The sequence below is a fragment of the Plecotus auritus genome (assembly GCF_963455305.1).
Source record: "Plecotus auritus genome assembly, chromosome: 1".
NCBI lineage: Eukaryota > Metazoa > Chordata > Mammalia > Chiroptera > Vespertilionidae > Plecotus > Plecotus auritus.
Genome location: NC_137770.1, coordinates 146,176,947 through 146,204,442, shown reverse-complemented (window position 1 = coordinate 146,204,442; position 27,496 = coordinate 146,176,947). Strand labels below are relative to the sequence as shown.

At 41.6% G+C, this 27,496-nt stretch overlaps 1 protein-coding gene across 1 annotated transcript in view; it reads left to right on the top strand.

Annotated features, from left to right (window-relative positions):
- MALRD1 (MAM and LDL receptor class A domain containing 1) overlaps positions 1 to 27,496 on the top strand; it is a gene marked incomplete at its 5' end in the record, with an annotated part of 676,620 nt that overhangs the window by 517,585 nt on the left and 131,539 nt on the right. The window contains one exon of the mRNA XM_080679375.1: positions 5,243 to 5,444. Within this exon, the coding sequence (XP_080535501.1) occupies positions 5,243 to 5,444 (202 nt within the window). The remainder of the gene's footprint in view (positions 1 to 5,242; positions 5,445 to 27,496) is intronic.

Here is a 27,496-nt window from a genome sequence, read left to right as displayed (position 1 = left end):
GGCTTTCCCTAGTGGAAGGGAGTCGGAGGCTCCTGAATGCACTGGGCCCCAGTTCTGACTGCACTGAACCCCGGTTCCAGGCGAGCCCCTGGGGACCCACGCTCTTGTGGGGGGAGTCTGGACTCTCGGGCGGAGACTAGGGAGCCGGGAAGGCAGAGGTCTGCTCATGCGCGCAAGAGCAAGGCTGACGGGAAGCCAAGACTGTCTGCTCCGCCCTGAGACTCCACCCCATCCAAGCCGAGCACAGAGGCTATTGCAATTTGGCAAGTCTAATCCTATAAGGCTGTCTCCAGCACTGAACTTCTCCCAGCATAGACGCAGCTGATCCTTACAGCCAACTGGCCTGAAGGTCAATTCCTCCCAGTGATACCAACAACAATCAAGATTTAACTACAACAAGGCTGTACACACAGTCCACAAAGGAGTGCACCAAGAGTATCCACCTCAGGTTAACTGGGGAGGCCGACCCACTGGGCCATATAGGAAACCTAGCACACAAATTTACCCTACCAACTCAGGGAAGCAGTGAAAATGCGGCGTCAAAGAAACAGATCACAAACGAAAGAAACGGAGGAAAACAAACGACTGGATATAGAATTCAAAACCACGGTTATAAGGCTTTTCAAGAATATCCTAGAAAAGGCCGATAAATATAACGAGACCCTCGAAGATATGAAAAAGGACCAACTAGAAATTAAACATACACTGACTGAAATAAAAAATATTATACAGAGACCCAACAACAGACTAGAGGAACATAAGAATCAAGTCAAAGAATTGAAATACAAAGAAGCAAAAAACACTCAACCAAAAAAGCAAAAAGCAAAAAAAAAAAATCCAAAAAGTTGAAGATAGTGTAAGAAGACTCTGGGACAACTTCAAACGTACCAACATCAGAATTATGGGGGTGCCAGAAGAAGACAGAGAGCAAGATACTGAAAACCTATTTGAAGAAATAATGACAGAAAACTTCCCCCACCTGGTGAAAGAAATAGACTTACAAGTCCAGGAAGCACACAGAACCCCAAACAAAAGGAACCCAAAGAGGACCACACCAAGACACATCATAATTAAAATGCCAAGAGCAAAAGACAAAGAGAGAATATTAAAAGCAGCAAGAGAAAAACAGTTAGTTACCTACAAGGGAGCACCCATAGGATTGTCAGCTGATTTATCAACAGAAACTATGCAGGCCAGACGGGAGTGGCAAGAAATTTTCAATGTGATGAATAGCAAGAACCTACAACCAAGATTACTCTACCCAGCAAAGCTATCATTCAGAATTGAAGGGCAGATAAAGAGCTTCACAGATAAGAAAAAGCTAAAGGAGTTCATCACCACCAAACCAGTATTATATGAAATGCTGAAAGGTATTCTTAAAGAAGAGGAAGAAGAAAAAAGTAAAGAGAAAAATTATGAACAACAAATACATATCTACCAACAAGTGAACCTAAAAATCAAGTGAATTAAAAACCTGAGGAACAGAATAATCTGGTGAATATAATAGAATCAGGGGCATAGAAATGGAGTGGACTGATAATTCTCAGGGGGAAAGGGGTATGGAGGGTTCATGAAGAGACTGGACAAAAATCATACACCTATGGATGAGGACAGTGGGGGGGGAGGTAAGGGCAGAAGGTGGGGTGGGAACTGGGTGGAGGGGAGCTTTTGGGGGGAAAAAGGAGAAACAATTGTAATAATCTGAATAAAGATTTATTAAAAAAAAAAAAAGGGGGTGTGGGAAATTTGCATAAATGTGACAACTATGTATCCACCAAATCCTGGAGCTGAAGAGTCTTTGGGATGAATGTTTTCTTATGTGTGAGACTGGAAACAGATAACTGACTCAAATTCCTTTCATGTTGAGACAGCATATTTCATTTATTGAAACATCAATATATAAAGTGATTTTTGCTTAAGAAATATCTGCTTTTTCAAAATGTTGGTTTTAAAATCTCACTTTTCAGGTTTCAAACTGTGCAAGCTTTCTATTTTTCTTCAGTTTAACCTCCGCACGCCCCCCCCCCCCGCCTTGATTTATTTTTACTGTTTTGTTTAATGTCCATTAACAGTTGAGTTTCTGGTTTGACTTCAAATTTTTTATAGTGGTAAACATTGACAACATGCTTGATTTCCAGGTCTGGAATATTTGACAATTCTTGGTAGTATTTCTAGAATCCTATCTAATAAAAGAGTAATATGCAAATTAACCATCACTCCACTACACCCACCAGCCATGCCCAGCAGCCATGCCCACCAGCCAATCAGGAGGGAATATGCAAATAAACCCAACCAAGATGGCTGCAGCCACAGAGAGCAGGAGGGAGGCTTGGGTTTCCCTGGCGATGGAGGAAGCCAAGCTTTCCACCTGCCCTTGCAGGCCCAGGCCTCCACTCAATGCTACAAAGTTTCAATTATAGAAGATACATAAATCCCAACAGAAATGGCTGCCTCCACAGAGCAAGCAGAAGGCTTGGCTCCACTCCAGGCTACAAAGTTTCAATTGTAGAAGATAAATAAACCCCAGATACCAGGACCTCCACTTGGGTCGCTGGGGGGTGTAGCCAACCTGCAAACCACCACAGGCCCCTCGCCCAGGCCGTCCCATGCCCCAAGGGAACCCCCACCCTGATCCGGGACACCCTTCAGGGCAAACCAGCTGGCCTCCACTTGTGCACTAGGCCTCTATCCTATCTAATAAAAGAGTAATATGCAGATTGACCATCACTCCAACACACAAGATGGCTGCCCCCATGTATTCAAAGATCCTGCCCCTATGTGGACACGAGATGGCCACCACAAGATGGCCAGCAGGGGATGGCAGTTAGGAGGGACCAGGCCTGCAAGGGAGGGCAGTTGGGGGCCATCAGGCCAGCAGTGGAGGGCAGTTAGGGGTGACCAGGCTGGCAGAGGAGGGAAGTTGGGGGCAAACAGGATGGCAGGGGAGCAGTTGGACATCAATCAGGCTGGCATGGGTGTGGTTAGGGCAGCCGTGGGCAAACTACGTCCCGTGGGCCGGATCCGGCCCGTTCAGCTGTTCTATCTGGCCTGTGGAGCCGAAAGAGCTGAGGGTTCTCTTGCTTTCCCCTCCGCTCCTTTACTTTGAATTTATATTAGGTCACACAAACACTCCATCCATGCTTTTGTTCTGGCCCTCTGGTCCAGTTTAAGAACCCATTGTGGCCCTCGAGTCATAAAGTTTGCCCACCCCTGGTTTAGGGGGTGATCAGGCTGGCAGGCAGAAGCAGTTAGGGGTAATCAGGAAGGCAGGCAGGCGAGCAGTTGGGAGCCAGCAGTCCTGAATTGTGAGCGGGATGTCCCGACTGCCTGTTTAGTGCCTATCCTACCGGAATCGGGCCTAAACGGGCAGTCGGGACATCACTTGAGGGGTCCCAGATTGGGGAAGGTGCAGGCTGGGCTGAGGGACCCCCATCCCCATGCATGAATTTCGTGCCCTGGGCCTCTAGTGTCAATATAATATCTTAAGCAGCAGGATGAATGGTCTTATCATCTTCTTGTGTTAGTATACGTTTTGGATAGATTTTTATAGGATAAATTTTGACACTAAGAAAAAAGTGAGAAAGTAAGATTACTTAATAAAAGGGAATGTCATTGCACAAACAAGACTATTGCAATGCAAGAAAATTACTATCTATGTGTTTTCTCTGGGTCTTGTTTTTCTATAAAAGCAAGAGTAGTATAAGGGATTGCTCAAGTACATTACTGATCATCCGGGGAACTGATCACTATTAAATTCAGTAAAAAAAAGGAAAATAACTTTGGAGCTTTACATTTTTTGTTGTTTAAGCACAGAATTTTTGGTAAAGAGAGCTATAAATGACAGGTTTTTGTTTTAAAATGATTAAAAATTGGCACAAGAGTTGGTTTCAAAACTAACTGTATTTCTATTTCATTTCTTTTTTGTTGAATCCTGAACTTTATTAGTCCTTGAACTTTAGAACATCTTGAATATTGATGTTAATTAATTCAGGAAGATTTTCTGTCAAAATATTAAATATTTTCTGACATTAGTTTCTGAAATTACTTGAAAACTCTCATAGTCACTTACTGTGAGGGTTTTCTTTTTCTTCAGTGATACAACCTTAGTTAGACATGGATTTCTCCTTAGCAATGAGAGATTCTAGTTGTATAGCACCTCCAGCTTTTTAGATGCTTAAAAATGTTATAGTTTTTACCATGTCCAATTTGATACACAGAAATTAATATGACAAAACCAAAGATTTAATTAACAAAAGACAATGTAACATATTGTGCTCACCTTATAACCATAGTATGTACATATAGAAAATATTATAGTCAAGGTACTGAGCTGTCACACTGCCAGACTCCATTCTTTCATTAAGAACTTGGATGCCCAATGAAGAGCGGAACCAGGATTCTGTAACTATTTTCTCTCTTTTCCGCGTCCAGCGCGGCTAGAGAGCGGCTCCAGTTCCTGAGTAGAGGAGCTGGGGATTGAGAAATAAAAGAAAGAAAGAGACAGGACACAAAATGGAAGGAAAAAGCTGGGACCGGGTGGGACCACTGTCCTCTTCTGAGGGAGAAACAGTGACCCATAGCCGATGCAGCGTGTATATTTTATACCCCCACATACCAGGAAGTTTCACCAAAAGTCAAGACAATGGAGATTATTTGCATTCCTGAGTAGGCCCCAGCATTCCTGGTGCTTGACTGGATTTACATATCAAAACTCACTACCAGACACATGCGCCGAAATGAAGGTCAGGCTGATAACACCCTTGCCTTTTTGGCAAAGTGTGTTCCCAGGGCGGGGCTTTGCCTGTTGCCTTGAGTTCAGCTGACAATTTAAAGGAATGCCCATGTGCCTTCCCAGGCGCTCTCTACAGGATTCAAGTGGGGCAGTCTGCTTCAAAGTTTGCCCTTTGAACCACCAGGCCATAGTTGAGGAAATGGGTTTATCACATGGCCCATTAAAGGGAGGGACTAATCCTATTTTAAGCTGTAGCACCTGACTGGGTACACTGCACAGAAATAAAACTAGCCAACATCTAAAAAACCTGAAAACATCAAGTCAGTTTAGAGTACTCTCCAGGCTTCCTTCTTTCTTAAACACCATGGAAACAAGCCAAAACAAGTCAAAAGTAGTTTCTATTCACATTGAAAAGATTATACTGCCTTGGGTAGAAGATACCCAAGTATATATATTTCTAATATCCAAACCATAAAGAGCTGCTTTTTCTCTGTTTTCCCCCACCCATAGGTGTATATCATTGAGGAATCTGGACTAAATATCCTGGTGTGGTCAGTGATTGGCAATAAAAGAACCGGTTGGGTGTACGGATATGTACATCTCTCCAGTAACAGTCCATTTAAGGTGGCATTTGAAGCTGATTTGAGTGGTAATGAACACATCTTTATTGCCCTTGATGACATCTCCTTTACCCCAGAATGTGTATTTGGAGGTAAGTGATTCCTTCAGAAAATGGGATATGCGTGCATTGTTTTTAATATCTAAATGCAGAAGAATTGGTAATTCTGAGGAATAGCATTTCTTTCCAGGTTCCATCCTACTTATATACTGAACAAAGAGCAGTCTGTATTGTAGGAGGTAAAGATTTTTCTGCCCATGACGCTTCACTATGGAATTTTCATGTCATCTGGACAACAAAATAACTTTGACTAAAGTTCTTTTAAAAGCATGGCAGAAATTTGGTTTCATTAATATAGCTTTATTGTCTACTTTCTTACGTAGGTTTGCAGTAACTGCACAAGGTAAAGATCCCTCTGGTCACCTATCATATTTCAGACTGTCTTTTCATCCATGTCAACTTTTACCTTTCCGTAGGCTTTTTCCATTTTCCTGTTTCTTCTCTACAATCTAGAATTCTTATTCTATTGCATAAAGAAAACAAAAGTCCTGTCACTGACTCTTTAAAAAAAAAAAATCCCCTTAACTGAAATCTGACTTTCTCCTACTTAAGATGTTTTCCTTAAGTGGCAATTTATTCTCTTTTAAATTTAGTCTTAAAAATTTTAATGCTTGACAATAGGGTCATTGTCTTTTTCCTACTTGATGCCTCTTCCAAAATTTTATTCTTCTAGTCACACATCGGGGTTCTTATCTTTTTTATGATTTTAATTTGGATCCTAAATTCTGGACAATCTCAACTTCCAGGTGATTGAGCTTGTATAAAACACTGACCTTCAGTGCTAGTCACCTTCATAAATATTTTTCCTCATTAACCAAATCTCACAGTTACTTTCTGGACCTTATAACAGGCTCTGAAAATCCAGGTTGAAATTTTCATCTAATTCTTATGTTCTCTTCCTCTTGATTACTCCTCCTAAACCTCTTTTCCAACATCCTATCTAATAAAGAGGGAATATGCTAATTGATCATCACACCCTCACGAAGATGGTGGCGCTCACAGCCAATAAGGAGGGAATATGATAATTGACTGCCACACCCTCAAAGATGGCAGCGCCCACAACCACAAGATGGCGGTGCCCAGTCCCCTTAGCCCCTCCGGGGCAGCAGGCATGCAGCCCAGCTGGGTCCGCCCCCAGGTGGGTCCAACCACTCCACGATACTGCCTCCAGAGTCCCCTTCAGCTGCACAGGGCCGGCCCAAGGTGCAGGCAAGCCACCGATGATGGCTGCCCAGCCACCCAGGGCTGGCCCGAGGTGTAGGCAAGCCTTGGATGGTGGCTGTCCAGCTGCCCAGGGCCGCCTGAGGCTCAGGTAACCAGGGCCAGCCAAGGCTTGTGCTGCCGGCAGCAGCAGCAGCAGAGGTGTGATGGGGGCATTGCCTTCCCCTGATTGCTGGGTCACCTTCTGCCCCTGAGGGCTCCTGGACTGTGAGAGGGGACAGGCTGGGCTGAGGGACACCCCTCCAGTGCAGGAATTTTCATGCATCTGGCCTCTAGTAAATAACATGAAAAAAATTCTAGATCCTCAATGCTTTATGTGCTTTTTATAAAACACCCTCTTTATACTTTTTTCCTAGTAATCTCAGATGTAATTATCAAACACCACAATTCCATTCTAAATCAGCACTTTGAATTCTATTATGTCCTACTAGAGGCCCGGCGCACACAATTTGTGCCTGGCCTGTGATCAGGGCCATCTTCCCTTGCTGCTGGCAGCTGGCTCTGCCCCCCACTGCCACCCACCCCTGGTTCCCCATTTGCCATCCAGTGATCGGAGCCTACCGGCTGGGGGGAGGGACTGAGAGGTTGGCCATTCCTGCCTGCTCACCGGCCTTATCCCCTGATGCCAGTCGCCCTCTATGTGTGGGGCGACCGGTGGGGCGGGGACCTTAGCCTGATGCTGCCCACGTCCGCCGCCACCCACCCCTCGTTTCCCATTTCCCATCAGGTGATTGGAGCCTGCTGGCCGGGGAAGGGACTGAGAGGTTGACCGGTAGGCCCCAATCAGGCGATTGGGGCCTACAATCGGGCAATTGAGACCTGTGGGCTGGAGCCAGCTCCTGCGTTGAGTGTCTGCCCCTGGTGGTCAGTGCGCGTCATAGCAACAGGTCATTCTGCTGTTTGGTCAATTTGTATATTACCCTTTTATTATATAGGATTCTTTCATTTTAATATAAATATGGGTCCTAATTATGTGCCAAGAACTCTGATAAGCACATTGCAAGTATTTATCAGACCATCCCTGTAGAATAGTTACAAGTATCCAGCTCATGTTTGGTCATAATGACTTTATCAATCTTTAAAATTGAATTGCTATGACCATTTGTATTTTCCAAACTGCTGATGCTCCTGCTCACTGGGACAACTAGAAATTTTGGACCCTTAGCTGGGCCTTCAAGGATCCCAGATACATGTGTTTCCCATTCCTGGCACTGTTTTTCTGCAGCAATTCTCAAATCCTCCAACTTCTCCCTTGGACTTTCTTCATTCTGTCAATGTTTTTATATCCTTTGAATCCTATATAATTAAAGGCTAATATGCGATTCAACCAAACTGCGGAACAACTGGTCTCTATGACACGCACTGACCACCAGAGGGCAGACGCTCAATGCAGGAGCTGCCCCTGGTGGTCAGTGCACTCCTGCAGGGGGAGCGCCGCTCAGCCAGAAGCCGGGCTCATGGCTGGCAAATTCCGCAGTGGTGGCGGAAGTCTTTCCTGCCTCCGTGGCAGTGCTAAGGATGTCCGACTGACGGGGAGAGGGCCTAAGCCGTCAATTGGACAATCCCCGAGGGCTTTTGGGACTGCAATAGGGTGCAGGCTGGGCTGAGAGACCCACCCCAAGTGTACAAATCTCGTGCACCAGGCTTCTAGTCGAATTTAGAGCCATTTTATAACAAATACCTTTAATTTTATCTTTTCATCTCCAAATATACCTATATCTACAACCAAATTTTTTTTTTGTCACCATTTGTCTCAGGAAAAAAACACCTCCATTTTTCCAAGAGTAAATATCTCTTCTTGATCATTTCTGTTCTCAACTTCTCCCATAAAAGTCTTCTCTGTCCTTTATTCTATAGCTTCAGTTTCTTTTCTTTCACTTTTGGCTCCTGTCACACACACACACACACACACACACACACACACACACAATTTCCCTCTAATTTTGAGCTCCTCAAGACCGAGAGGAGCTTGTCTCTTTCACAAGACCTAGGACATTTAGAACACAATTTAGTGGGGCTTGAGATGAATCACATGGCTGCTACTAGTCCACAGATGGGAACAAGGTTGGCAGGCCTGTTGCCAGGGATATGGGAGTGCACAGCTCCTGTTGGAGGCCCAAGTGGATGAGACTGCCTCCAGAACCACAGTCCAGCAGAACTGGAGCCAGGTCATGGGATCTCTTCTGGGTCTGTGATCAAGCCTGCGGATGGCAGACCTGTTACCGGAGATGTACACATGGGTGGCTCCCACTCTATCCCTGGGCATGCAGGACTGCCTCTATGACTATCATAGAGCAGGGTTATAGCTGGGTCACAGGGCTGCTTGTAGATCTGCTGTCTTGTCCAAGAGCAATAGGTCTGTTACTGGGCGAGCTGGTGGATATGGCTCTCGCCAGGTCCTTGGGTGGGCAGCTCTGCCTTCTCACCATGGTATAGCAGGACTCAAGACAGGTCACAAGTCTGCCTCTGGAACCATAGTTAGGTTTAGGTCAGTTGGCCTATTCCCAGGGGCACAGATGGGCATGTCTCCTGCCAGATTCTGTGTGAGCACGATTGCCCCTGGACCACAGCAGAGCAGGGTTGGAACTGAATCACAGGATAGCTTCAGGGTCCACAGCCAGGACTAATGTTGACAGTCCTGCTTCCCAGGGGCACAAACAAGTGTTGCTGGTCCCTGCATGGGCAGGAATGACTCTAGACTACCGTAGAAGGGGTGGTCTAGGACTGGAGCCAGGTCGCAGGACTGCTTTAGGATCCACAGTTGAGTCCAAGGCCAGTGGCCTATTACTAAGGGCACAGACAGGGATGGCTCCTCCCAGATCCCTTGGAAGATGGAACTGGTGCAAAATTTCAGCTAAGCAGGGGGACAGGGCTACTTTTAGTCTGTAGCCAGGACTGAATTCAATGAGCCCACCACCAGGGTGTGGGCCTGCATTCTCAAAGTGGCTCTCCTGGTCCTGGGCTCCACATTGGGGGTCATAACTTCCTACCTGATTCTTAAAGCTCCAGCAAAGACAGTTTGTCCATGGATGGCTGCCAGAGTATTGTTTGTGGGGAGGCGGTGGGGTATGTGAGCCAGGGACCATCTATTTAACCATCATTTTGATGTCATGCTCCTTTACAGATTTTTTAAAGGCTTTTTAAGAAGGAAAAATACACACACACACACACACACACACACACATATGTCTCAGTAAGCTTGGATAACAACACTCTTTATCACTGGCCAGTGTGGCTCAGTTGGTTAGAGCTTCCTCTCTTACAGCTAAAGGTGGCAGTTCAATTCCCAGTTAGGGTTGCAGGTTCTACCCTGGGTCAGGGAGCGTGCGGGAGGCAATTGATCCATGTATTGATGTTTCACTTTCTCATCAATGTTTTTCTCTCACTCGCTCTCTCTTCCTCTCTTTCTAAAATCAATAAAAGCATGTCCTCAGGTGAGGATTAAAAATAAATGATCTTTAAGTGTTAGTACTTAGCCAGGAAAATTTCATTTCCTAGTAATGCTGGATAAAGGAAGCATTATTTTCATATAAAATTCAAATTGATCAAATTTTGATAATATGCTTGCACAAATTTTCTTTTTTGTTGAATAAGAATGCCCAGAATGGGACATAGCTTTCCTGTAAAATATTGTTGTAAAAAGGACACAAAAATTCTGATAGTATAGGATCTGCTACTATGAATGTTTATGAAACAAAGGAAGAGAAAGAAGTTTAAATAAATTTTTTTTCCTGTATTCATTTATGTGTGTTCTTCATTCAGCCCTCAGAGAAGGTGAAACCATCTATACTATCAAACCTGCTTGCTTTTTCCATCTTTCCTTAGATTCCATCTAGATTCAAATGAACTAAAGTAGCTAAATTAACTTAGGTTATTTTTTTCAGATCTTATAATATGACATCCAGATTTTTACATTTAACATACCAGCTTTTTTCTCATGTCCAAATTAACATCCTAAGGTTAAAAATAGCCCTCAACTTCCTTTCAACCTCATACTAGGTTTTTTTAAAGTTTTATCTACCCGCCTGTTTCCACTCCAAAAATATGCACTCTCCCATTAATACAGGAATAGACAGCAATTGTCACCACTAGTTACACGTAGTTTTCTTCCCATTTAGAAGATTCTCCTATAGCAGCAGCCCCTCCACCACCCTGAAGAATCTTTGCTTTCTGCATTATTACTTCTCCACTCTCCCTTTAATTACTTTCAGTTTCCCAGGACATTTTCTAAATGGAGGCATTCTCCATGCAATAAAACATCTCTAGCAATTCTGAGTCAGCAGAGAAATGTATTTATTTTCACAGTCTGTTTTCTTTGGCCATGTGAGTGTCCAAGGGTAGGAAATGTGTGCTATTTTCTCCTATAATTTGAAACAAAGAGGGTCACATTTTTTTTTCCAGGATGAAGAAACATTTTGCAGAGCTCATAGGATATATAAGATGTTTTAAAGTATTCGAAACAACAATGGCAGAGAAATTATAAGATGCTTAAAGATATGATATATTTCTACATAATTTGGTCAGGAGTCTAATAAATAGGCAGATACCAGTACATACAATTGGAGCCAGGTGTGTGTGTGTGGGGGGGGGGGTGGGGAGGGGCGGGCGGTGATAGTTAGGAGGCAGATGATCTCAGCACCGGAGTTTACTGGGGTACTGGGTTGAATAGTGTGGCCTTGGGATCCATGTCCTTCCTGGAACCTTAGAATGTGGAAATAAGGTCTTTGCAAATATGATTAAGATGTAAGTTAAGATGAGATCATACTGGAGCAGGGTTGGCCTTAATACAATATGACTGGCATCCCTATAAGTAGAGGAGAAGGGACAAGGAAACAGGGAGACGCGAGGGGAGAATACCATGTGGTGAAAGAGGCAGAGATTGAACTGATACTTATATGAGTCCAGGGATGACAAGGATTTCCAGAAAAACAGGAAGCCAAGAGAAAGGAATGGGCTGGGTTCTCATAGAGAGCCAGCAGAGAGAGCACAACTGTGCCAACACCTTGAATTCAGACTCTGGCCTGCAGAACTGTGAGAGAATAAATTTCTGCTGCTTTAAGCACCCAGTCGGTGGTACTTAGTTATAGCAGCCCTAGGAAACTAACACGAGTGGCAACATTGAGATCTACTTTGTCATCAAGAACTAGGTTCAAACCTTCATTAAACCCCTTACCACATCTGACCTGATTTTCCTTATCCATGAAATGATTATTGTCAAGATTTAGGAAATGTGTTTTGTCTAAAAGAATTTCATGAACTATTTCAGGCAATTAAATAATCATTTGGAAAAACCTAACAATAATTCTTAAGCAATTTAAGACATCTCATCTTACACTGAAAACATTCCTGGTAGAAAAGTGCTGAGTCTGATGCTCCATTACCTAATACACAGTAAATAACAAATTTGCTCTTATGTGTTTAATCTAAAGAAAATATATTTTCAGGGAGGAATGCAAATTCCAAAGAAAAGAAATATTATTGTAGGGCACCTTTTTTAGATTTAATCTTAACATGGTATATATAAAATGATAGCAACTAACAAGGTGACAAACAAAATAAAGTATAATATTCATTAGAAATTCAAGAGGAATAGGCAGCCACAGATTCTCCTTATTTATATTATCACTATTAAAGGACAACTTCATTCTTGAACAGAGATTCTCCTTCTCTTTTCACATCCCTGAACTTGAACAGCAAGTGTAACTCTGGAACATTTCCAGGACAGTTGTATTCTCTTGAATACAAATTATTTAGAGGTTGAGATGTTTGTCTGTTTTCATCATGATCATTATCACCACCATCATCATCATCATTTATATTATCTTCAATTATGAATTCCACAAGCCCAGAAGAGTTCCTATTTTATAGTAGATATTCAATAAATATGCTGTGAATAGACAAATAAATATGTTAAATGGATAGATGAATAAAGAAAAGTTATTGCCAACTGAATTCATATGGTACCTCTCTTTAATACCATCAATGTACTCTCCTTCCAGGCTACTTCTCAAGCCCCTGTTTAGAGAGAGAAAGAAGATATTAGTGAATCATCCAACAGATTCTGTGACTATTTTGAGTGCTACAAAGATGACAACTAGAGTAAACTTTTGAAGACATGAGTCTAAATCATGACTGTGCCACTAAATACTCGTATAATTTTAAGAAAACCATTTTAAATCTTTAAACCATGTTTTGTCATTGAGGAAATTAGACATCTCTTAGTCTCTTCCAGCTTTGCCATTTTATGATTATATGGACTAGATTTGTTGCAAAGGATCATGACAGCAGAAGGGAACCAGAGAATGACACAGAAAGGGACAGAGTCCAAAGAGAAGGAGAAGGACATTAAAAGGGGTATAGGGCAATGGTCGGCAAACTCATTAGTCAACAGAGCGGCAAACCGTGGCTCGCAAGCCGCATGTGGTCTAGGGGTTAGGGCCAACAGGTACAAGTAGAAATGTTATTGCAATTAGATGCAGAAGAGTTCTCAATACTTGGTGTGTCTGTAAACTTGAGTAAGCCAGCCTTTCATTGAGTCAGTGTTTGTTGAGAATCTGTGTGTTGCCCTGAATTTAGATTGGAAGGGCAGATATGAATATAATTGTATCACCAGTTCTCCAGGAGTTCAAAATCTAATGAGATATTATGATAATGATGCATACCTGAAAGTTTAAAGCAATATGAAGTGTATTTGAAACTCTGTCAGCTCTAAGATCTGTGTTCTAAGATGATTTCATTTCATTTAGAGGTATCATCCAAAAGTAGTTTCTTGAGACATCGTTGAATATTCTGAGAAATAGTTAGTGGTTTGCTGGTAATCTGCTTTTATTTCTTTTAAGAAAGGAGCCCTGATTTGTAAACTTGCCTATTTTCTGGGTGTAAATACTCCTAGCATGATTGATTGCAGGTTACCAGTGTGACATCACGGGAGGTGGGATTAGGAAGAGATGCACACAGTCGTACCACAGGCTGCAGCACACACAGGGTCAGAGGAGTGGACTCCAGGGCAGTGGTGCTACCTCCTCCCAGCTAGACAGTTGAATGAAAACTGATGCTGTACATATTCTGCAGCATAGGAACTGAATTATAAAGTTGACCAGCAACAATATACTCTCTATCTATACTCTAATGGTGTTCAACACAGAGAATGGTGCACATTTACTTAGCATTGTGAGTCAAGAATATTGCTAATGAAACATCTATCTAATAATAGAGGAATATGCAAATTGTCCAGGATGCTGTCACAGTAATAGTAATGACCAGCAGGCTGCCTGGGGTGACCAGGCCAGCAAGGGGGGTTAGTGAGGGATGACCAAACAACTCAACAGCAGGCTGCATGGGGCAACCAGGTCAGCAGGGGGGTTAGTGAGGGACAACCAAATGACTCAACAGAAGGCTGCATGGGGTGACCAGGGTGGCAGGGGGGAGCATTTGGGGTGATCAAGCTGGCAGAGGGGGCAGTTAGGGGCAATCAGGCAGGCAGGCAGGTGAGCAGTTAGGAGCCAGTGGTCCCAGATTGTGAGAGGGTACAGGCCGGGCTGAGGGGAACCTCACCCATGCACGAATTTCATGCACTGGGCCTCTAGTCCTATATAATAAAAGACCAACATGCAAATTGTCCCCTCGGGTGGTCGTTTGACCACTCACTATGACATGTGCTGATTACCAGGGGCAGAGCGAAACATGGTGAGCATCAGTGACATGCTGCAACCTCTCACCAGCTACCTGGGGGCAGGGGTTGAGGGGATGGAGGTGTGGTGAGAATGTGGGGTATTGGCCAAGCTCACTCTCACTCCCCCTGCTACCCTCCCCTGGGATTCCAGGGCTTGCACACCAGGGAAGCCCATGTTCAGGTGCTGAGCACCCCTGAGGAGCCCACCTTGCACCTGTGTGGCCTCTTCTGGGTGAGCTGGGCCGCAGCTGCCAGGACCGCAGGGCCTGGTCAGGCTTCCCTTGGGTTCGCACAGGAGCTGGTCTGCAAGGCTGGCTGGGAGAGAGCACGCTGCCTGCCCTGCTTCCGTGCAGCACTGCTGGGCGGCTCAGAGGCCCACACTGTGCCCCGGCCCAAGGTGTCCAGCTATGCTCACTGGATCTCCTTGTGGAGACTCGGGCGTCGTGACTCAGGCAGAGGGGAGCTTGCTGGAGGTCCGGGGGCCCACGTGGTGTCCAGGGCCCAGAGGTCAGCTGGGACCCACCTTTCCATGCCAGATGCTCGTGCTTCGATCTCTGGCCAGGCTTAGGGATGGCACCCATGCGCAAATTTTGTGCACTGGGCCTCTAGTATTCTATAATGAGGATATTTGTATCTTTTGTATGAGTTGATAAAAACTCCTGAGAAACCTTTTGGTTATGCATAACCATAGGACATGTCATTAAATTTTCAGTGCCTTTTGTTTTATAAATATCCACTTTAAAATCAGTGTGGGGGTTTTTATTTGTTTGTTTTTTACTCCTTTATTCCCTTACTACAAACCTCAGGCTGCATATAGATATTTGCCTTCTTTTCCTCCCCACTCAGTTTTATTTTATGACTCAAACTCTAGTTCAAGTCCTTCTTAATGCTCATCAGAATCTCTGTAATTGCCGAAACTGGTTTGGCTCAGTGGATAGAGCATCGGCCTGCGGACTGAAGGGTCCCGGGTTCGATTCCGGTCAAGGACATGTACCTTGGTTGCGGGCACATCCCCAGTGGGAGGTGTGCAGGAGGCAGCTGATCGATGTTTCTCTCTCATCGATGTTTCTAGCTCTCTATCCCTCTCTCTTCCTCTCTGTAAAAAATCAATAAAATATATATATATTTTTTTTAAAAAAGAATCTCTGTAATAGCTACATAACTGATTTATCAAATTTACTGACATGTGTCATATACAAGTACCAAATTAGTCCCCTAGTCTCTATTATAGTGTAAGTTTCAGAAAAGGTAAACTTTCTATCTTTCTTATTCACCACAATAACCAAAATAATTTTTATGCAAGCAACAAAATCTGGCTTGGGCTAATAAGCAGAAAATAACTTCATTGAAAGGATACTGGATAGCTCTAAATATCAAATGTAAAACTGAGAATCTGAAAGAGGATAGTGGGAAACAAGTAAAATTGACTAAAACAGAGGGTAAAACTGGCTAATTCCACTGCCTTTAAATAATTTTCTTGGAAGCTGGGATATCTGCTCCCATGTCATCACTCTAAATAATCTCTAACTGTCCCCATGTCACTCCCTCAAAATTAAAAGAACTTGTTGGAAGCACACCATAGACCAAGCCCAAGTCATATATTTATATGTCAGTCTCCTCAGTTAATCTTTTGTGTTTAATTTCCACATTATCCACCTCTGGGTGAGGCTATTCTCTGTCTTTTTAAATCATAATCAAACCTGAATATTCTGCAACATATGGACCAAATTATAAAGTTGACCAGTGACAATAAACTATCTATACTCTAATGGTGAGAGAGGAAATGTAAGAGAAACTAGTTAAAAAATACACATTCATACAGGTTATGAATAAAATGCATAGAAGCTCCAATTGCTTACCAAATAGGTTTCTTATTCTTTAGTACAACTCCTGCCATACCTATATGTCTCTGCAAAATGATCCCTTAAAATGGGACCTCTTACCTTTCTCAATTATGCCCCATATTCTCTTATCTCTATGACTTCGGTCTTACAGCTTCCTGGCTGGGAGCACCCTGCCCTTTACCTCCTCTAGTTAAAAGCCTTTTCTACCTTTGAGGGCAGAACAAAAGCCACCTTCTTCATGAAATTATATTTCATCTTCCCCACAAGAAGCCAAACTCTGTTCTAGATCTTAGCCTTAAGTTTGCAGTTCTCCTATAATATGCCTTATGTGATATTTTGTGATGTGTAGCTTGTATTAAATCATTTTCAGTTTCTCCACATTGAAAAATCCCCATTGTCATTATCTTGTTTGTTTGTTTTTTCTATTTTAGTGAGAATGAGAGATCTTTAACTTTTAGGTTGATTAAGAAAAATATAAATTTCAAGTCAGCATCTGATATAAAGAGTAGATATCCATTTTATATCAGAAGTTATAGAAATTGTAGATAAATTATTTAAAATGTGGTTTTAATGCATGGTTCACTTTTATAATTTTGATTTAATTAGTGATTCATGGACCTAATTTTAAAATGAATAGTGATGAATGTACAAAAAGTTGAAAGTGATTGTTAGTAGATCCTAATTCCCTATTATTGGCTTATAGAATATTGTTGGGTTTTAAATCTATTATCATGGATCACGAAGTCCTCACAGTTTGTCAAAGGATGGGATAATTCCTCTTAACTCCTAGAAGGAGTATTAGATTTAAAGGGGGAGAGGGAACAAGAACCAGAAAATAGCATTAAAAGCTAGTACCAAGCAGGCTTATGGGAGAAAGAAGCTTGCCTGTTATACTATGAAGTGGTTCATACTTGGTTTCCTGCTGATCATCAGTTTGGAAGGAATCTTGTTGAATTAAGGGAAGGAAATCCAAATGACAACCATGAAAAAAACAGTATGAAGCATATTCTGTTAGCCTGTATTTGACAGTGAACCTGAACTTCGAAGACAAACCATAAATTACCGTCCCAGCACTCTGTCTTAAAGTTGAATGCTTTTATGTGAACAGTGGTACTTCCCAAATCAATATATGTGTTTATGTATATAAATAGTATGTAAATATACATGCAATGTATACTTGGATATATATGTAATATAATGTATATACACAATAAAACATGGTGTGGCAATTTAGTAATTTCTCTACTGTATGGAAACAAAAGCCAATTCTTAAATTCCTAGTCATTTTTAGAAATTATTCTAACCTTTGCTGACTTTTTTTTTCACTGAGAAATACACAACAGGCCAAATGTTTTACCAGGCAAAGTATGTATGAAAGATTCTGGGTGCTATTCACAGCCAAGATGAATCTGGCCATGTTTTGTTCTCTTGGGCTATTAGAGTCTACTTTTATTACGGGTTTTCTGATTTCCTGGAACACATATGTTGTTATATGGAAAACATCCAGACTTTATGAAAACACATTTGTGTGTTTATTACCTAAGAAATAGAATAAGAATGTGACATTGCATTACTAAAAAATCTGTTTTAAGAAAATATTTTTTTTTTAAATTGAAAAACAAATGACTTCAACAGAATGACCAGTTTTACTGATAGCATCTTATTTGCCTGTGAGAACATTTTACCCAGAAAATGCTGGTTACTCTGTGAAAATAGTTGGAAATGGGAAAATAGAAAACAAACAAAACATTTCTTGGCTTACCAAAAAGTAAATGGGTTTTCAAGTATGAATTGCCATCTCCACTAATATAAACTTGCTTAAAATAGAAAACAAGAAACTAGAGAAATAACCAGGTTTGTGGGGGGGGGGGGGGGGGGGAAAGAGGAGGTTGTCAAAAGAATGACAGGCCCATGGCTGGGTCTTGCCTGCAGGATGGAGTAGATGATTAATCAAATAAGAAGCCAGTCCAGATAGTCTTGCTTTTTTTTCCCTTCCTGCTCTTTTTGATTGTAATGTAATTAATGTGAGGTTAGTTAGGCATGCCTCCTGTAGGACTCCATACAGGGCAAGAGAGCCCAACACACACTTCAACATAATCATTTTTAATTATTTCATTAGCAAGGCAGGAATTAGTCTCAAAAACTATGTGATTTTAAAAATAGTGATACATTCATATATAACACTCCAAGCTACTCATACATATTTCCCCAAAGTAATAAATTAAACGCAGCATGCGTGTCCCTGTCTTTAGTGCCAATGCCCTGTTAACTGGAAAACATGGCACCATAGCCACTTTCTGTGTTTGTTTGGATCACAGAGATAGTCAAGACATTACAGCCGGGAGGTCTCTGAAAGACCGCCATAGAATTGTAGTTGACTCCTGAGTGTTCTCTTTTGCCCACTTCAGTAAGCCATGTGTCTCTCCTTTGACATTCCTGAGGCAGGTGTTCCAAAATTATGCATGAAATTGAACAATATTCCCTCACAGATTGCCCAAAACTTTTTCTATTTCCTTGAATTTATATTATTTATGGTGTGTGATGGAGAGATAGCTTCCCACTCTCTTCTTAAGCCTTCTACACAAAGACAAAGACCAAAGAAGTGATTGGTGCCTAAATACCAACTCAGAATTTCTGTAAAGAGAAGCCTTTCCACTCACATGATTAACATGACATTCTCCTTCCTGACCCCGTCCCAGCCAGCAAAGAGTATAACACTGCTGTATCTGGAATGTTCATTATTTCCTCTGCAGGTTTAGGTTTTAGAACATACGTGAGGTCAAATCAGGTGTCAGAACATTGAATACCAACAGGACAGTGGCATTCAATCCCATAAGAATAGTGGAGTTAAACGTATAAGGCATTAAAGAACCATTTTTTGAGCAGGATTCTTCCTTTTGGGAAATGCAATGTGAAGCATGAATTAAAAGGGGAATTTATTTCATAATATTGTCCTTAAAGTTAGAAATCAAGAGTTCAGCATTTAGGAAATTCTTAACTATTAAATAAAGTTGTAGTTAATATGTAATCGAACTATCAGTGAACAATAGCATTAAATTAGTCCAAGTACACAACCTGGTCCACCATTGCATATAATAGAGGCCACACCAATAAAAATATGTCAGACCAAGAACTATAGCACCATCTGGAAATGATAAAATAGGAACGAATATGTAATCCACGAGGGTCTCTCTGGGTTTCAGGGCTCATGACAAGAAAGAAATGATCAGCAACCTAGCATTTCATGTTTCTCCATGCACATACGTTTTAGATTATTTTGTGTTATGTGAAGGCAGAAAATTCTTCATTTATACAATTTCAGTCACTTGCAGTGATATCACTATTTTTAGTTAGGAAGGAATTCTCTATAATCGTGGCAGATATTGATGTTGAGTAGAAAGGATAACTCTTTTGGGGCCTCTTAATACCTTCCGTTTCTTCAGCTCTTATTTTTCCTAGTGCGGAAAGTATTTTCTTGAGTTTCTTTCAAGTCTGCATTGTCAGTATGTGCTGAGGGGGAAAAAGAACTCTGGTAATAAGGTACTCGCCCCTCCACCGCAGTCTCATGTTTTTTCTCACCTGTGTTGCCCAGCACCACTGCCCAGCCTCTCTCCTCCATCCTTTCTATCACTGGTGAAACTGTGTACACGCATGTGTGCATATGCAAAGATGCACACACACACAATATTTGCACAAATGCACATATATACATATATAAGTGCCTGTATGTATATCACATAAATGTTTAATCTGTGAGCTCTCTCCTTAAGTTACTATAGCTTTTCAGCCTTGGCTAGCTGCAGCTATTTACTTTGAAAATCATTATCACTTTCTATTTGGCATTTGTTCTTAGATGCTTGACAGCTTCTGTATTGGATTCAACTTCTGGAAACTTTTAGACCGCCTTTGCTTTGTCACTTCTGTCAAACTTCTAACTCTTCTCTTTCGGACAAGCTCAACAAGCCCTCCTGATTCATCTACTCCACATGCTCCACACTTCTCTATATGTCCCAGACTTTTCTGTTGTTTTTAGTCCAAACAGAGGTCACATACTATCATCTTTCCAAGAATATTTAAACTAACCAGATATTGAGATTAAAGGAGATCAAAATGATTCTCTTAGAGCTCCACCTAGAGATAACAATTTTTAAATTAAAAAATTAATGAATATTTTTGTTCTTTATAAAGAAACTTAAGAAAAGATAAATATAAAATTATAATTAAAAATAACTTCAGCCCTGACCGGTTTGGCTTGGTGGATAGAGCGTCGGCCTGCAGACTGAAGGGTCCCAGGTTCGATTCTGATCAAGGGCATGTACCTTGGTTGCGGGCACATCCCCAGTAGGGCGTGTGCTGGAGGCAGCTGATTGATGTTTCTCTCTCATCGATATTTCTAACTCTCTATCCCTCTCCCTTCCTCTCTGTAAAAAATCAATAAAAATATATTTTAAAAAAATAACTTCAAACTAGGATTTCTTAGGAATTGCGCTTAAAAATGATATTTTTCCTCATGGGTTTTTGAGATATTTTTCCATTTTTGTGAATAAAATATCTGCCAGAGACAAACAATTATCAACTTATAACTGATGTATTTTACAATGAGCATTTACCATTTATATCACTGAGTATGGCAATATTTGGCAAGAGCTTATTTCCTCCTCTTTAAAACTATTTTTCCTTTCAACACCAGCAATTCATTTTGCTTTCACTAAACATATTAATCATAAAGATAAAAATCCACCAGGTTATCTTCGGGCAATTTAGGCATGTATTGGATTTATATGAAATTCATGAGAACATTTCATTGTATTTCACTGCAAATTATCAGTATGAAGTAATTTTTATTGCTCTAAGAAAGATATTTCAACTGCTGCCCAAATGAAGTGAACAATAAAACTCAACATTCTGTAGGAAGACAAAGAAATAACCAGGATGTCAGAAATTGTAACATGCTTCATAGCACAAAATGGAATAGAATGTGGTAATCAGAGGAATTTTTTGGTTCCGGAGAATGTAAAAGTTAGCTAATAATGCCAGTTCCTACACCCTTTTATCTCAGGTGGGTTTTTTCCTAAAATATTTTCTTTTTCTCTCTCCTAACATTTATTATAAAACAAAAGGCAGATTTATTTTTACACATTTATATATAACCTTGTTTGCAAAAGTGCTTTATGTGAAATCTCATAAACCTTCTAAAACAATTGGTAAAAACCATAGCATCTATATAAATGAATATAGATGCTACTAAATTAGATTTATATTCACATATATTAGAAAGTTATTTTTAAAGAGTCTTATAGTTTTTATTTTTCTGATGTATACTATTTTATGGTTTATTAAATCAATGGAAATAGTCAATGCATTCTTTATTTATTGTTACCTTATGTTAATTAATCATAGAAAGTAAAACTATTTTAACCATTAATTATTATTCATCAATTTAAGAAGTATTTATTGAAGAATATGTCACTGCATTCTCAAAGGGAGGTTAAAAATTTTCCAGCTCTGACTTGGAATGTCCAAACACAGTGTGAGGTCACACCTCTAGAATGGGTAAAGATGCTGTTGCCGTGACACAACTGACATTTCATGATGATCCTAGCATAGCTTTGATTGTGGGATTTTCCTTTGGCTTCAGAACCACTGTTCTCAAAACTAACTTGCAATACAAACCCCTTATACTCTAAATCAGATTTCTTAACCTATTTTCTGTTGAAACTCATGAGAGCTAATGCTCATGTGTTTGTCATATGACTGGTGCAATATAGACAAGAGAGTGATGACTTAAAAAAATTTTTAGATGATAGCTATAAATCCACATCCTTGCTTTGCACTGGAGAAGCATATTTGTGAGATACTAGGGAGTCAGCATACTTTTATTGTTGGTACAGCCTTGAAGCAGCTCCAATATAAAGAGTAAATCAATTGCAAACTACAACACGAGATATACTTTATGGTTGATCTCCACAAACTTTAGACTTGTGATCCATTTGAGAAACATTCCCCTAAATCTGATATAATATATTAAGGTCTGAGTGTGTGTGAGTGTGTGTGTGTGTGTGTGCGTGTGTGTGTGTGTGTAAATGCACTAAGCTTTCATAGCAGTGTCTTCTTCCTGCCCCAGAATCAGATCTACACAATATCCTTAATCAGATATAGTCAGAGAAATGTTGCCTTAACACCAGTAAAAAACCTTTAACTTAAAAATAATGAATTATTTTGTCAAATTAATCTGCATTTTCTTGGAGTGTCTTTATTTCCTCCTTTTTTCTCTCCTTCAGTCCTGGTCACCAACATTTCCTAATTCCTTCTCTCTCTTCCTTTCTATTCTGAGAGTACTCTTTGGGGTACATGAATGACACTCTCAGCACTAAATGTGCTATTTCAGTTTGCTTTTCTGATGTAGGGGTTAGTTTTGTACTTATCATGCTATATGCTCTCCCACAGAATAACTCTCTCATGTAATTGATAAAAACATGCATTTTTCAAGGAAGCTAATTAAGATTAGGACTAATCTGGCATCATTTGCTTGTGGATTCACTGGCCTTGCATCTCAATTCCATTGTTTTTAAATATGTTATTTTTTAATTATTGATTTCAGATAGAGAAAGAGAGTGGGGAGGGAGATAGAAACATGAATGATGAAAGAGAATCATGAATTGGCTTCCTCCTGCACATCCTCCACTGGAGTTGGAGCCTGGAACCCCGGCATGTTCCCTGACTGTGAATCAAACCGTAACCTCCTGTTTCATGGGTTGATGCTCAACCACTGAGCCACACTGTCTGGGACTCAATTCCATGGCTTTTAAACAACCTGACTAAGCAGCTCACTGAACATAAAAATTACAAAAAGAAAAGCATAAAACATGCAGTGCAGCTAGATTATATGCTCTGGGGGATATTAGTGCTAAAATTTACATAAAGTATATAATTTTTTAGAGAAGTTTTTGTTTTAAAGCAAAATTAAGTGGGGTTTCAGAGAGTTCACGTATACCCATCTCTCTCACCACTCACAGCTTCTTTCACAATCAGCATGCCCCACTACAGTGGTATATTTATTACAATGGATGAGCCAATATTAACACATAACTATCATGCAAAGTTCATAGCTTACATTAGGCTTCACTCTTAGTGTTGTAAATTCCATGGGTTTTGACAAACTTGTGATGGCATGTCTAATCTGTTCAGACTTTGAAACAGAATATCATAGATGTAGTGGTTTACAAACAACAACTATTCATTTTTCACAGTTTTGGAGGCTTAGGAAGTCCAGGATCAAGCTTCTGACAGATTTGGTGCCCAGAAAAAACTGCTTCCTCATAGATAGTGCCTTTTTGCTGAGTCCTCAGGAGGCAAAAGGAGCAAGGTAGCTGTCTTCAGGCACTTTTACAAGGTCCCTAATCCATTCATGAGGGCTTCATGACCTAATCACTTCCCAGGAGCCATCTCCAAATATCATGACATGGGGATTAGGTTTCAACATAGGAAATCTGGGGAGACACAAACATTCAGTCTATGGCATGGCATGTATCCACTGTTACAATGTCATACAGAATGACACTGCTCTGAAAATCCTCTGTGCTCTATGTACTCAACTCTTCCTTCCCCTCAGCTCCTGCTAGCCATTGATCATTTTATTCTATCCACAGTTTTGCCTTTTCCAGAATGTTATATAGATGAAATCAGACAATATATATCCTTCTTAGATTGACTATTCTCACTTAGTAATACGCATTTAAGGTGGTGCTAAGATTTTTCAGTTTAAAACAGGAAACAATTAATTTTACTCATTTTTTACAGAATTATATGAAAAGACATGACCTATAATAATTAGGTAATTTCAAGGGTGACATTGAAATATAAATACATTGATATTAAATTTTTAGAAAAATTTATTAACTTCTCAAAGAGAGAATATAGTAGAATACTTTCAATTCAAAAGATAAACATAGTTCATCTTCCATGAGTAATCATTTTATTTGAAATGAGAACTGGAGGAAGCTTTTATACTTTTATATTAAAAAACATCTACATGCAGAACTTTCACTAGATAAAACAAGAGACTTAAAAGAAATGTTGAACTTACAGAGAAGTGCTCCTGGCTAAGAGCATACATAGACTCCCAGAAGGGTCCAAGTTAATATTCTCTTACATTAGAAATATTTCAGTGGAAAGTTTGAGAAGTGATTCAATGGAGATTTAATTTCAGACAAGATATATTTTGATGGTTGGATAGTACCTTAGCTTGGGTTCCCAGAGAAGTGAACTCTGAGGCAAAGATTTCCATGTAGAAGGTTTATTGGAAACCCTCCCAGGAACAGGCCTTGTGAAGTGAAGGAGCAGGACTGGGCAGAGGGAGGGTTGAGCTGTGCTGCAGGTGCAATAGTGAGGCTCAGTGGCTGCCATGGGGAACTCTAGGGCTATAATGGCCCTCACAGTTGTCCCAAATTGAGACATATGGGTTCGGTCATCTTATCCACAATTAACTGGTCAATGACTGGAGCTGTTCTTGTGAGGCAGTGCAACTTAGAGGGAAGCTCCTGGAGCTGAACTCATCTGTGAGTTGTCATCTGGTAATTTCCTGGCAGTTGTGAGAATTAACACCTTAATCTTGATGGAAGACAGAATCCGCAGTACAACACAGAATCCTTTACAGATAGTACAAGTGCCTCAGCTTTTTTGTTTAGAAGGGTCTAGAATAAGTGAGTTGTGAGTACCTTTTGATATAAATGGCTCTGAAATATGATGACATTGCTACCTCAAAATAAAAGAGAGAATTTTGTTTTTGCATAGCCTATATAATAAAGATGTAATATGAAAATTGACCCTCATGCCGTTGCACAAGATGGCTGCCCCCATGTGGTCAAAGGTGGCCATCCCCATGTAGTCAAAGATGGCTGGCACAAGATGGTCCATAGGGGAGGGTAGTTGTGGACGATCAGGCCGGCAGGGGAGGGCAGTTGGGAGGAACCAGCCCTGCAGGGAAGGGCAGTTGGGGGCAACCAGGCCAGCAGGGGAGAGCAGTTGGGGGTGATTGCGCCGGCAGAGGAGGGCAATTGGGGGCGATCGGGCTGGCAGGGGAGCAGTTAGGCATTGATCAGGCTGGCAAGGGAGTGGTTAGGGGTTGATCAGGCTGGCAGGCAGGTGAGTGGTTGGGATCCAGCCATCCCAGATTGTGAGAGGGATGTCTGACTGCCGGTTTAGGCCAGATCGCCGGGATCGAGCTTAAACCAGCAGTTGGACATCCTTGAGGGGTCCCAGATCAGAGAGGGTGCAGGCTGGGCTGAGGGACACCCCCCAGTGCACGAATTTTATGCACTGGGCCTCTAATCTAATATAAGGAAAAATATAAAGGAGTGCATACACACACACACATTTGAAATAGTCTGAGAAGCATAAGAAATTTGTGCTTGTCTTGAAATAGAGAAAATTACTTCCCTCATGATTTTTTGTTTGTTTGTTTTGTTTTATGGTGGTGTTGTTTCCGTTTGTTGGTTTTTTCCCCAGAAAAGATCTTAGCTAAGTAATAGGAGTACTACAAAAGTTGGTTCTAAATTTTCATCGCAAGCAAAAATGTTTATTTAACTTTTTTAACCTTTGGTGAGTTCAAAAGATAAATGTTTAGTGAATAAAATATTTTAGAAAAAAAATAAAATTAAAGATGTCTGCCCTTCCTTAAATATGAGATTAATCCAACAAAAATAATGAATGAAGTGAAACTTTTAATTGACCATTGTTTTATATAAATATAAATATAAATATAAATCCTATCTAATAAAAGAGTAATATGCAAATTAACCATCACTCTGCTACACCCACCAGCCACGCCCACCAGCCACACCCACCAGCCACGCCCACCAGCCAATCAGGAGGGTATATGCAAATAAACCCAACCAAGATGGCTATGGCCACAGAGAGCAGGAGGGAGGCGTGGGTTTCCCCGGCGATGGAGGAAGCCAAGCTTTCCACCTGCCCTTGCTGGCCCAGGCCTCCACTCAAGGCTACAAAGTTTCAATGATAGAAGATACATAAACCCAAACAGAAATGGCGGCAGCCACAGAGCTGGAAAGAGCAGGAGGCTACAGTTGCCCCCGGTGATGGAGGAAGCCAAGCTTTCTGCACACCCTGGCTGGCCCAGGCCTCCGCTTAAGGCTACAACGTTTCAATTATAGAAGATACATAAATCCCAATAGAAATGGCTGCCGCCACAGAGCAAGCAGAAGGCTTGGCTCCATTCCAGGCTACAAAGTTTCAATTGTAGAAGATAAATAAACCCCAGATACCAGGGCCTCCGCTTGGGTCACCGGGGGGCATGGCCAACCTGCAAACCACCACAGGCCCCTCGCCCAGGCCGCCCCATGCCCCAAGGGAACCCTCACCCTGATCCAGGACACCCTTCAGGGCAAACCAGGTGGCCCCCACCTGTGCACCAGGCCTCTATCCTATCTAATAAAAGAGTAATATGCAGATTGACCATCACTCCAACACACAAGATGACTGCCCCCATGTGATCAAAGATCCTGCCCCCATGTGGACACAAGATGGCCACCACAAGATGGCCAGCAAGGGAAGGCAGTTGGGAGGGACCAGGCCTGCAAGGGAGGGCAGTTGTGGGCAATAAGGCCTGCAGGGGAGGGCAGTTAGGGGTGACCAGGCCTATAGGGGAGAGCAGTTCGGGGGGACCCAGGCCTGCAGGGGAGAGCAGTTGGGAGGGACCAGGCCTGCAGGGGAGGGCCATTAGGGGCAAACAGGCTGGCAGGGGAGCAGTTAGGCATCAATCAGGCTGGCAGGGAAGTGGTTAGGAGGTGATCAGGCTGGCAGGCAGAAGTGGTTAGGGGCAATCAGGAAGGCAGGCAGGCGAGCAGTTGGGAGCCAGCAGTCCTGGATTGTGAGAGGGATGTCCAACTGCCTGTTTAGGCCCGATCCTACCTGGATCAGGCCTAAACGGCAGTCAGACATCCCTTGAGGGGTCCCAGATTGGAGAGGGTGCAGACTGGGCTGAGGGACACACACCCCCGTGCACGAATTTCATGCACCGGGCCTCTAGTATAAATATGAATATGAATATGAATATGAATATGAATATGAATATGAATATGAATATGAATAACTGTGGTACATCTGCACAATGGAATACTATGCTGCGGTAAAAAAAGAAGGAATTCTTACCATTTGCAACAGCATGGATGGAACTGGAGAGCATTATGCTAAGTGCAATAAGCCAGTCAGAGAAAGATAAATCTCACTCATTTGTGGAATATAATGAAAAACATAAACTGATGAGCAAAAGCAGAGACAGAGAAGCATCAATCAGACCATCAAACTTCAGAGGGAAGGTAGGGGAGGGT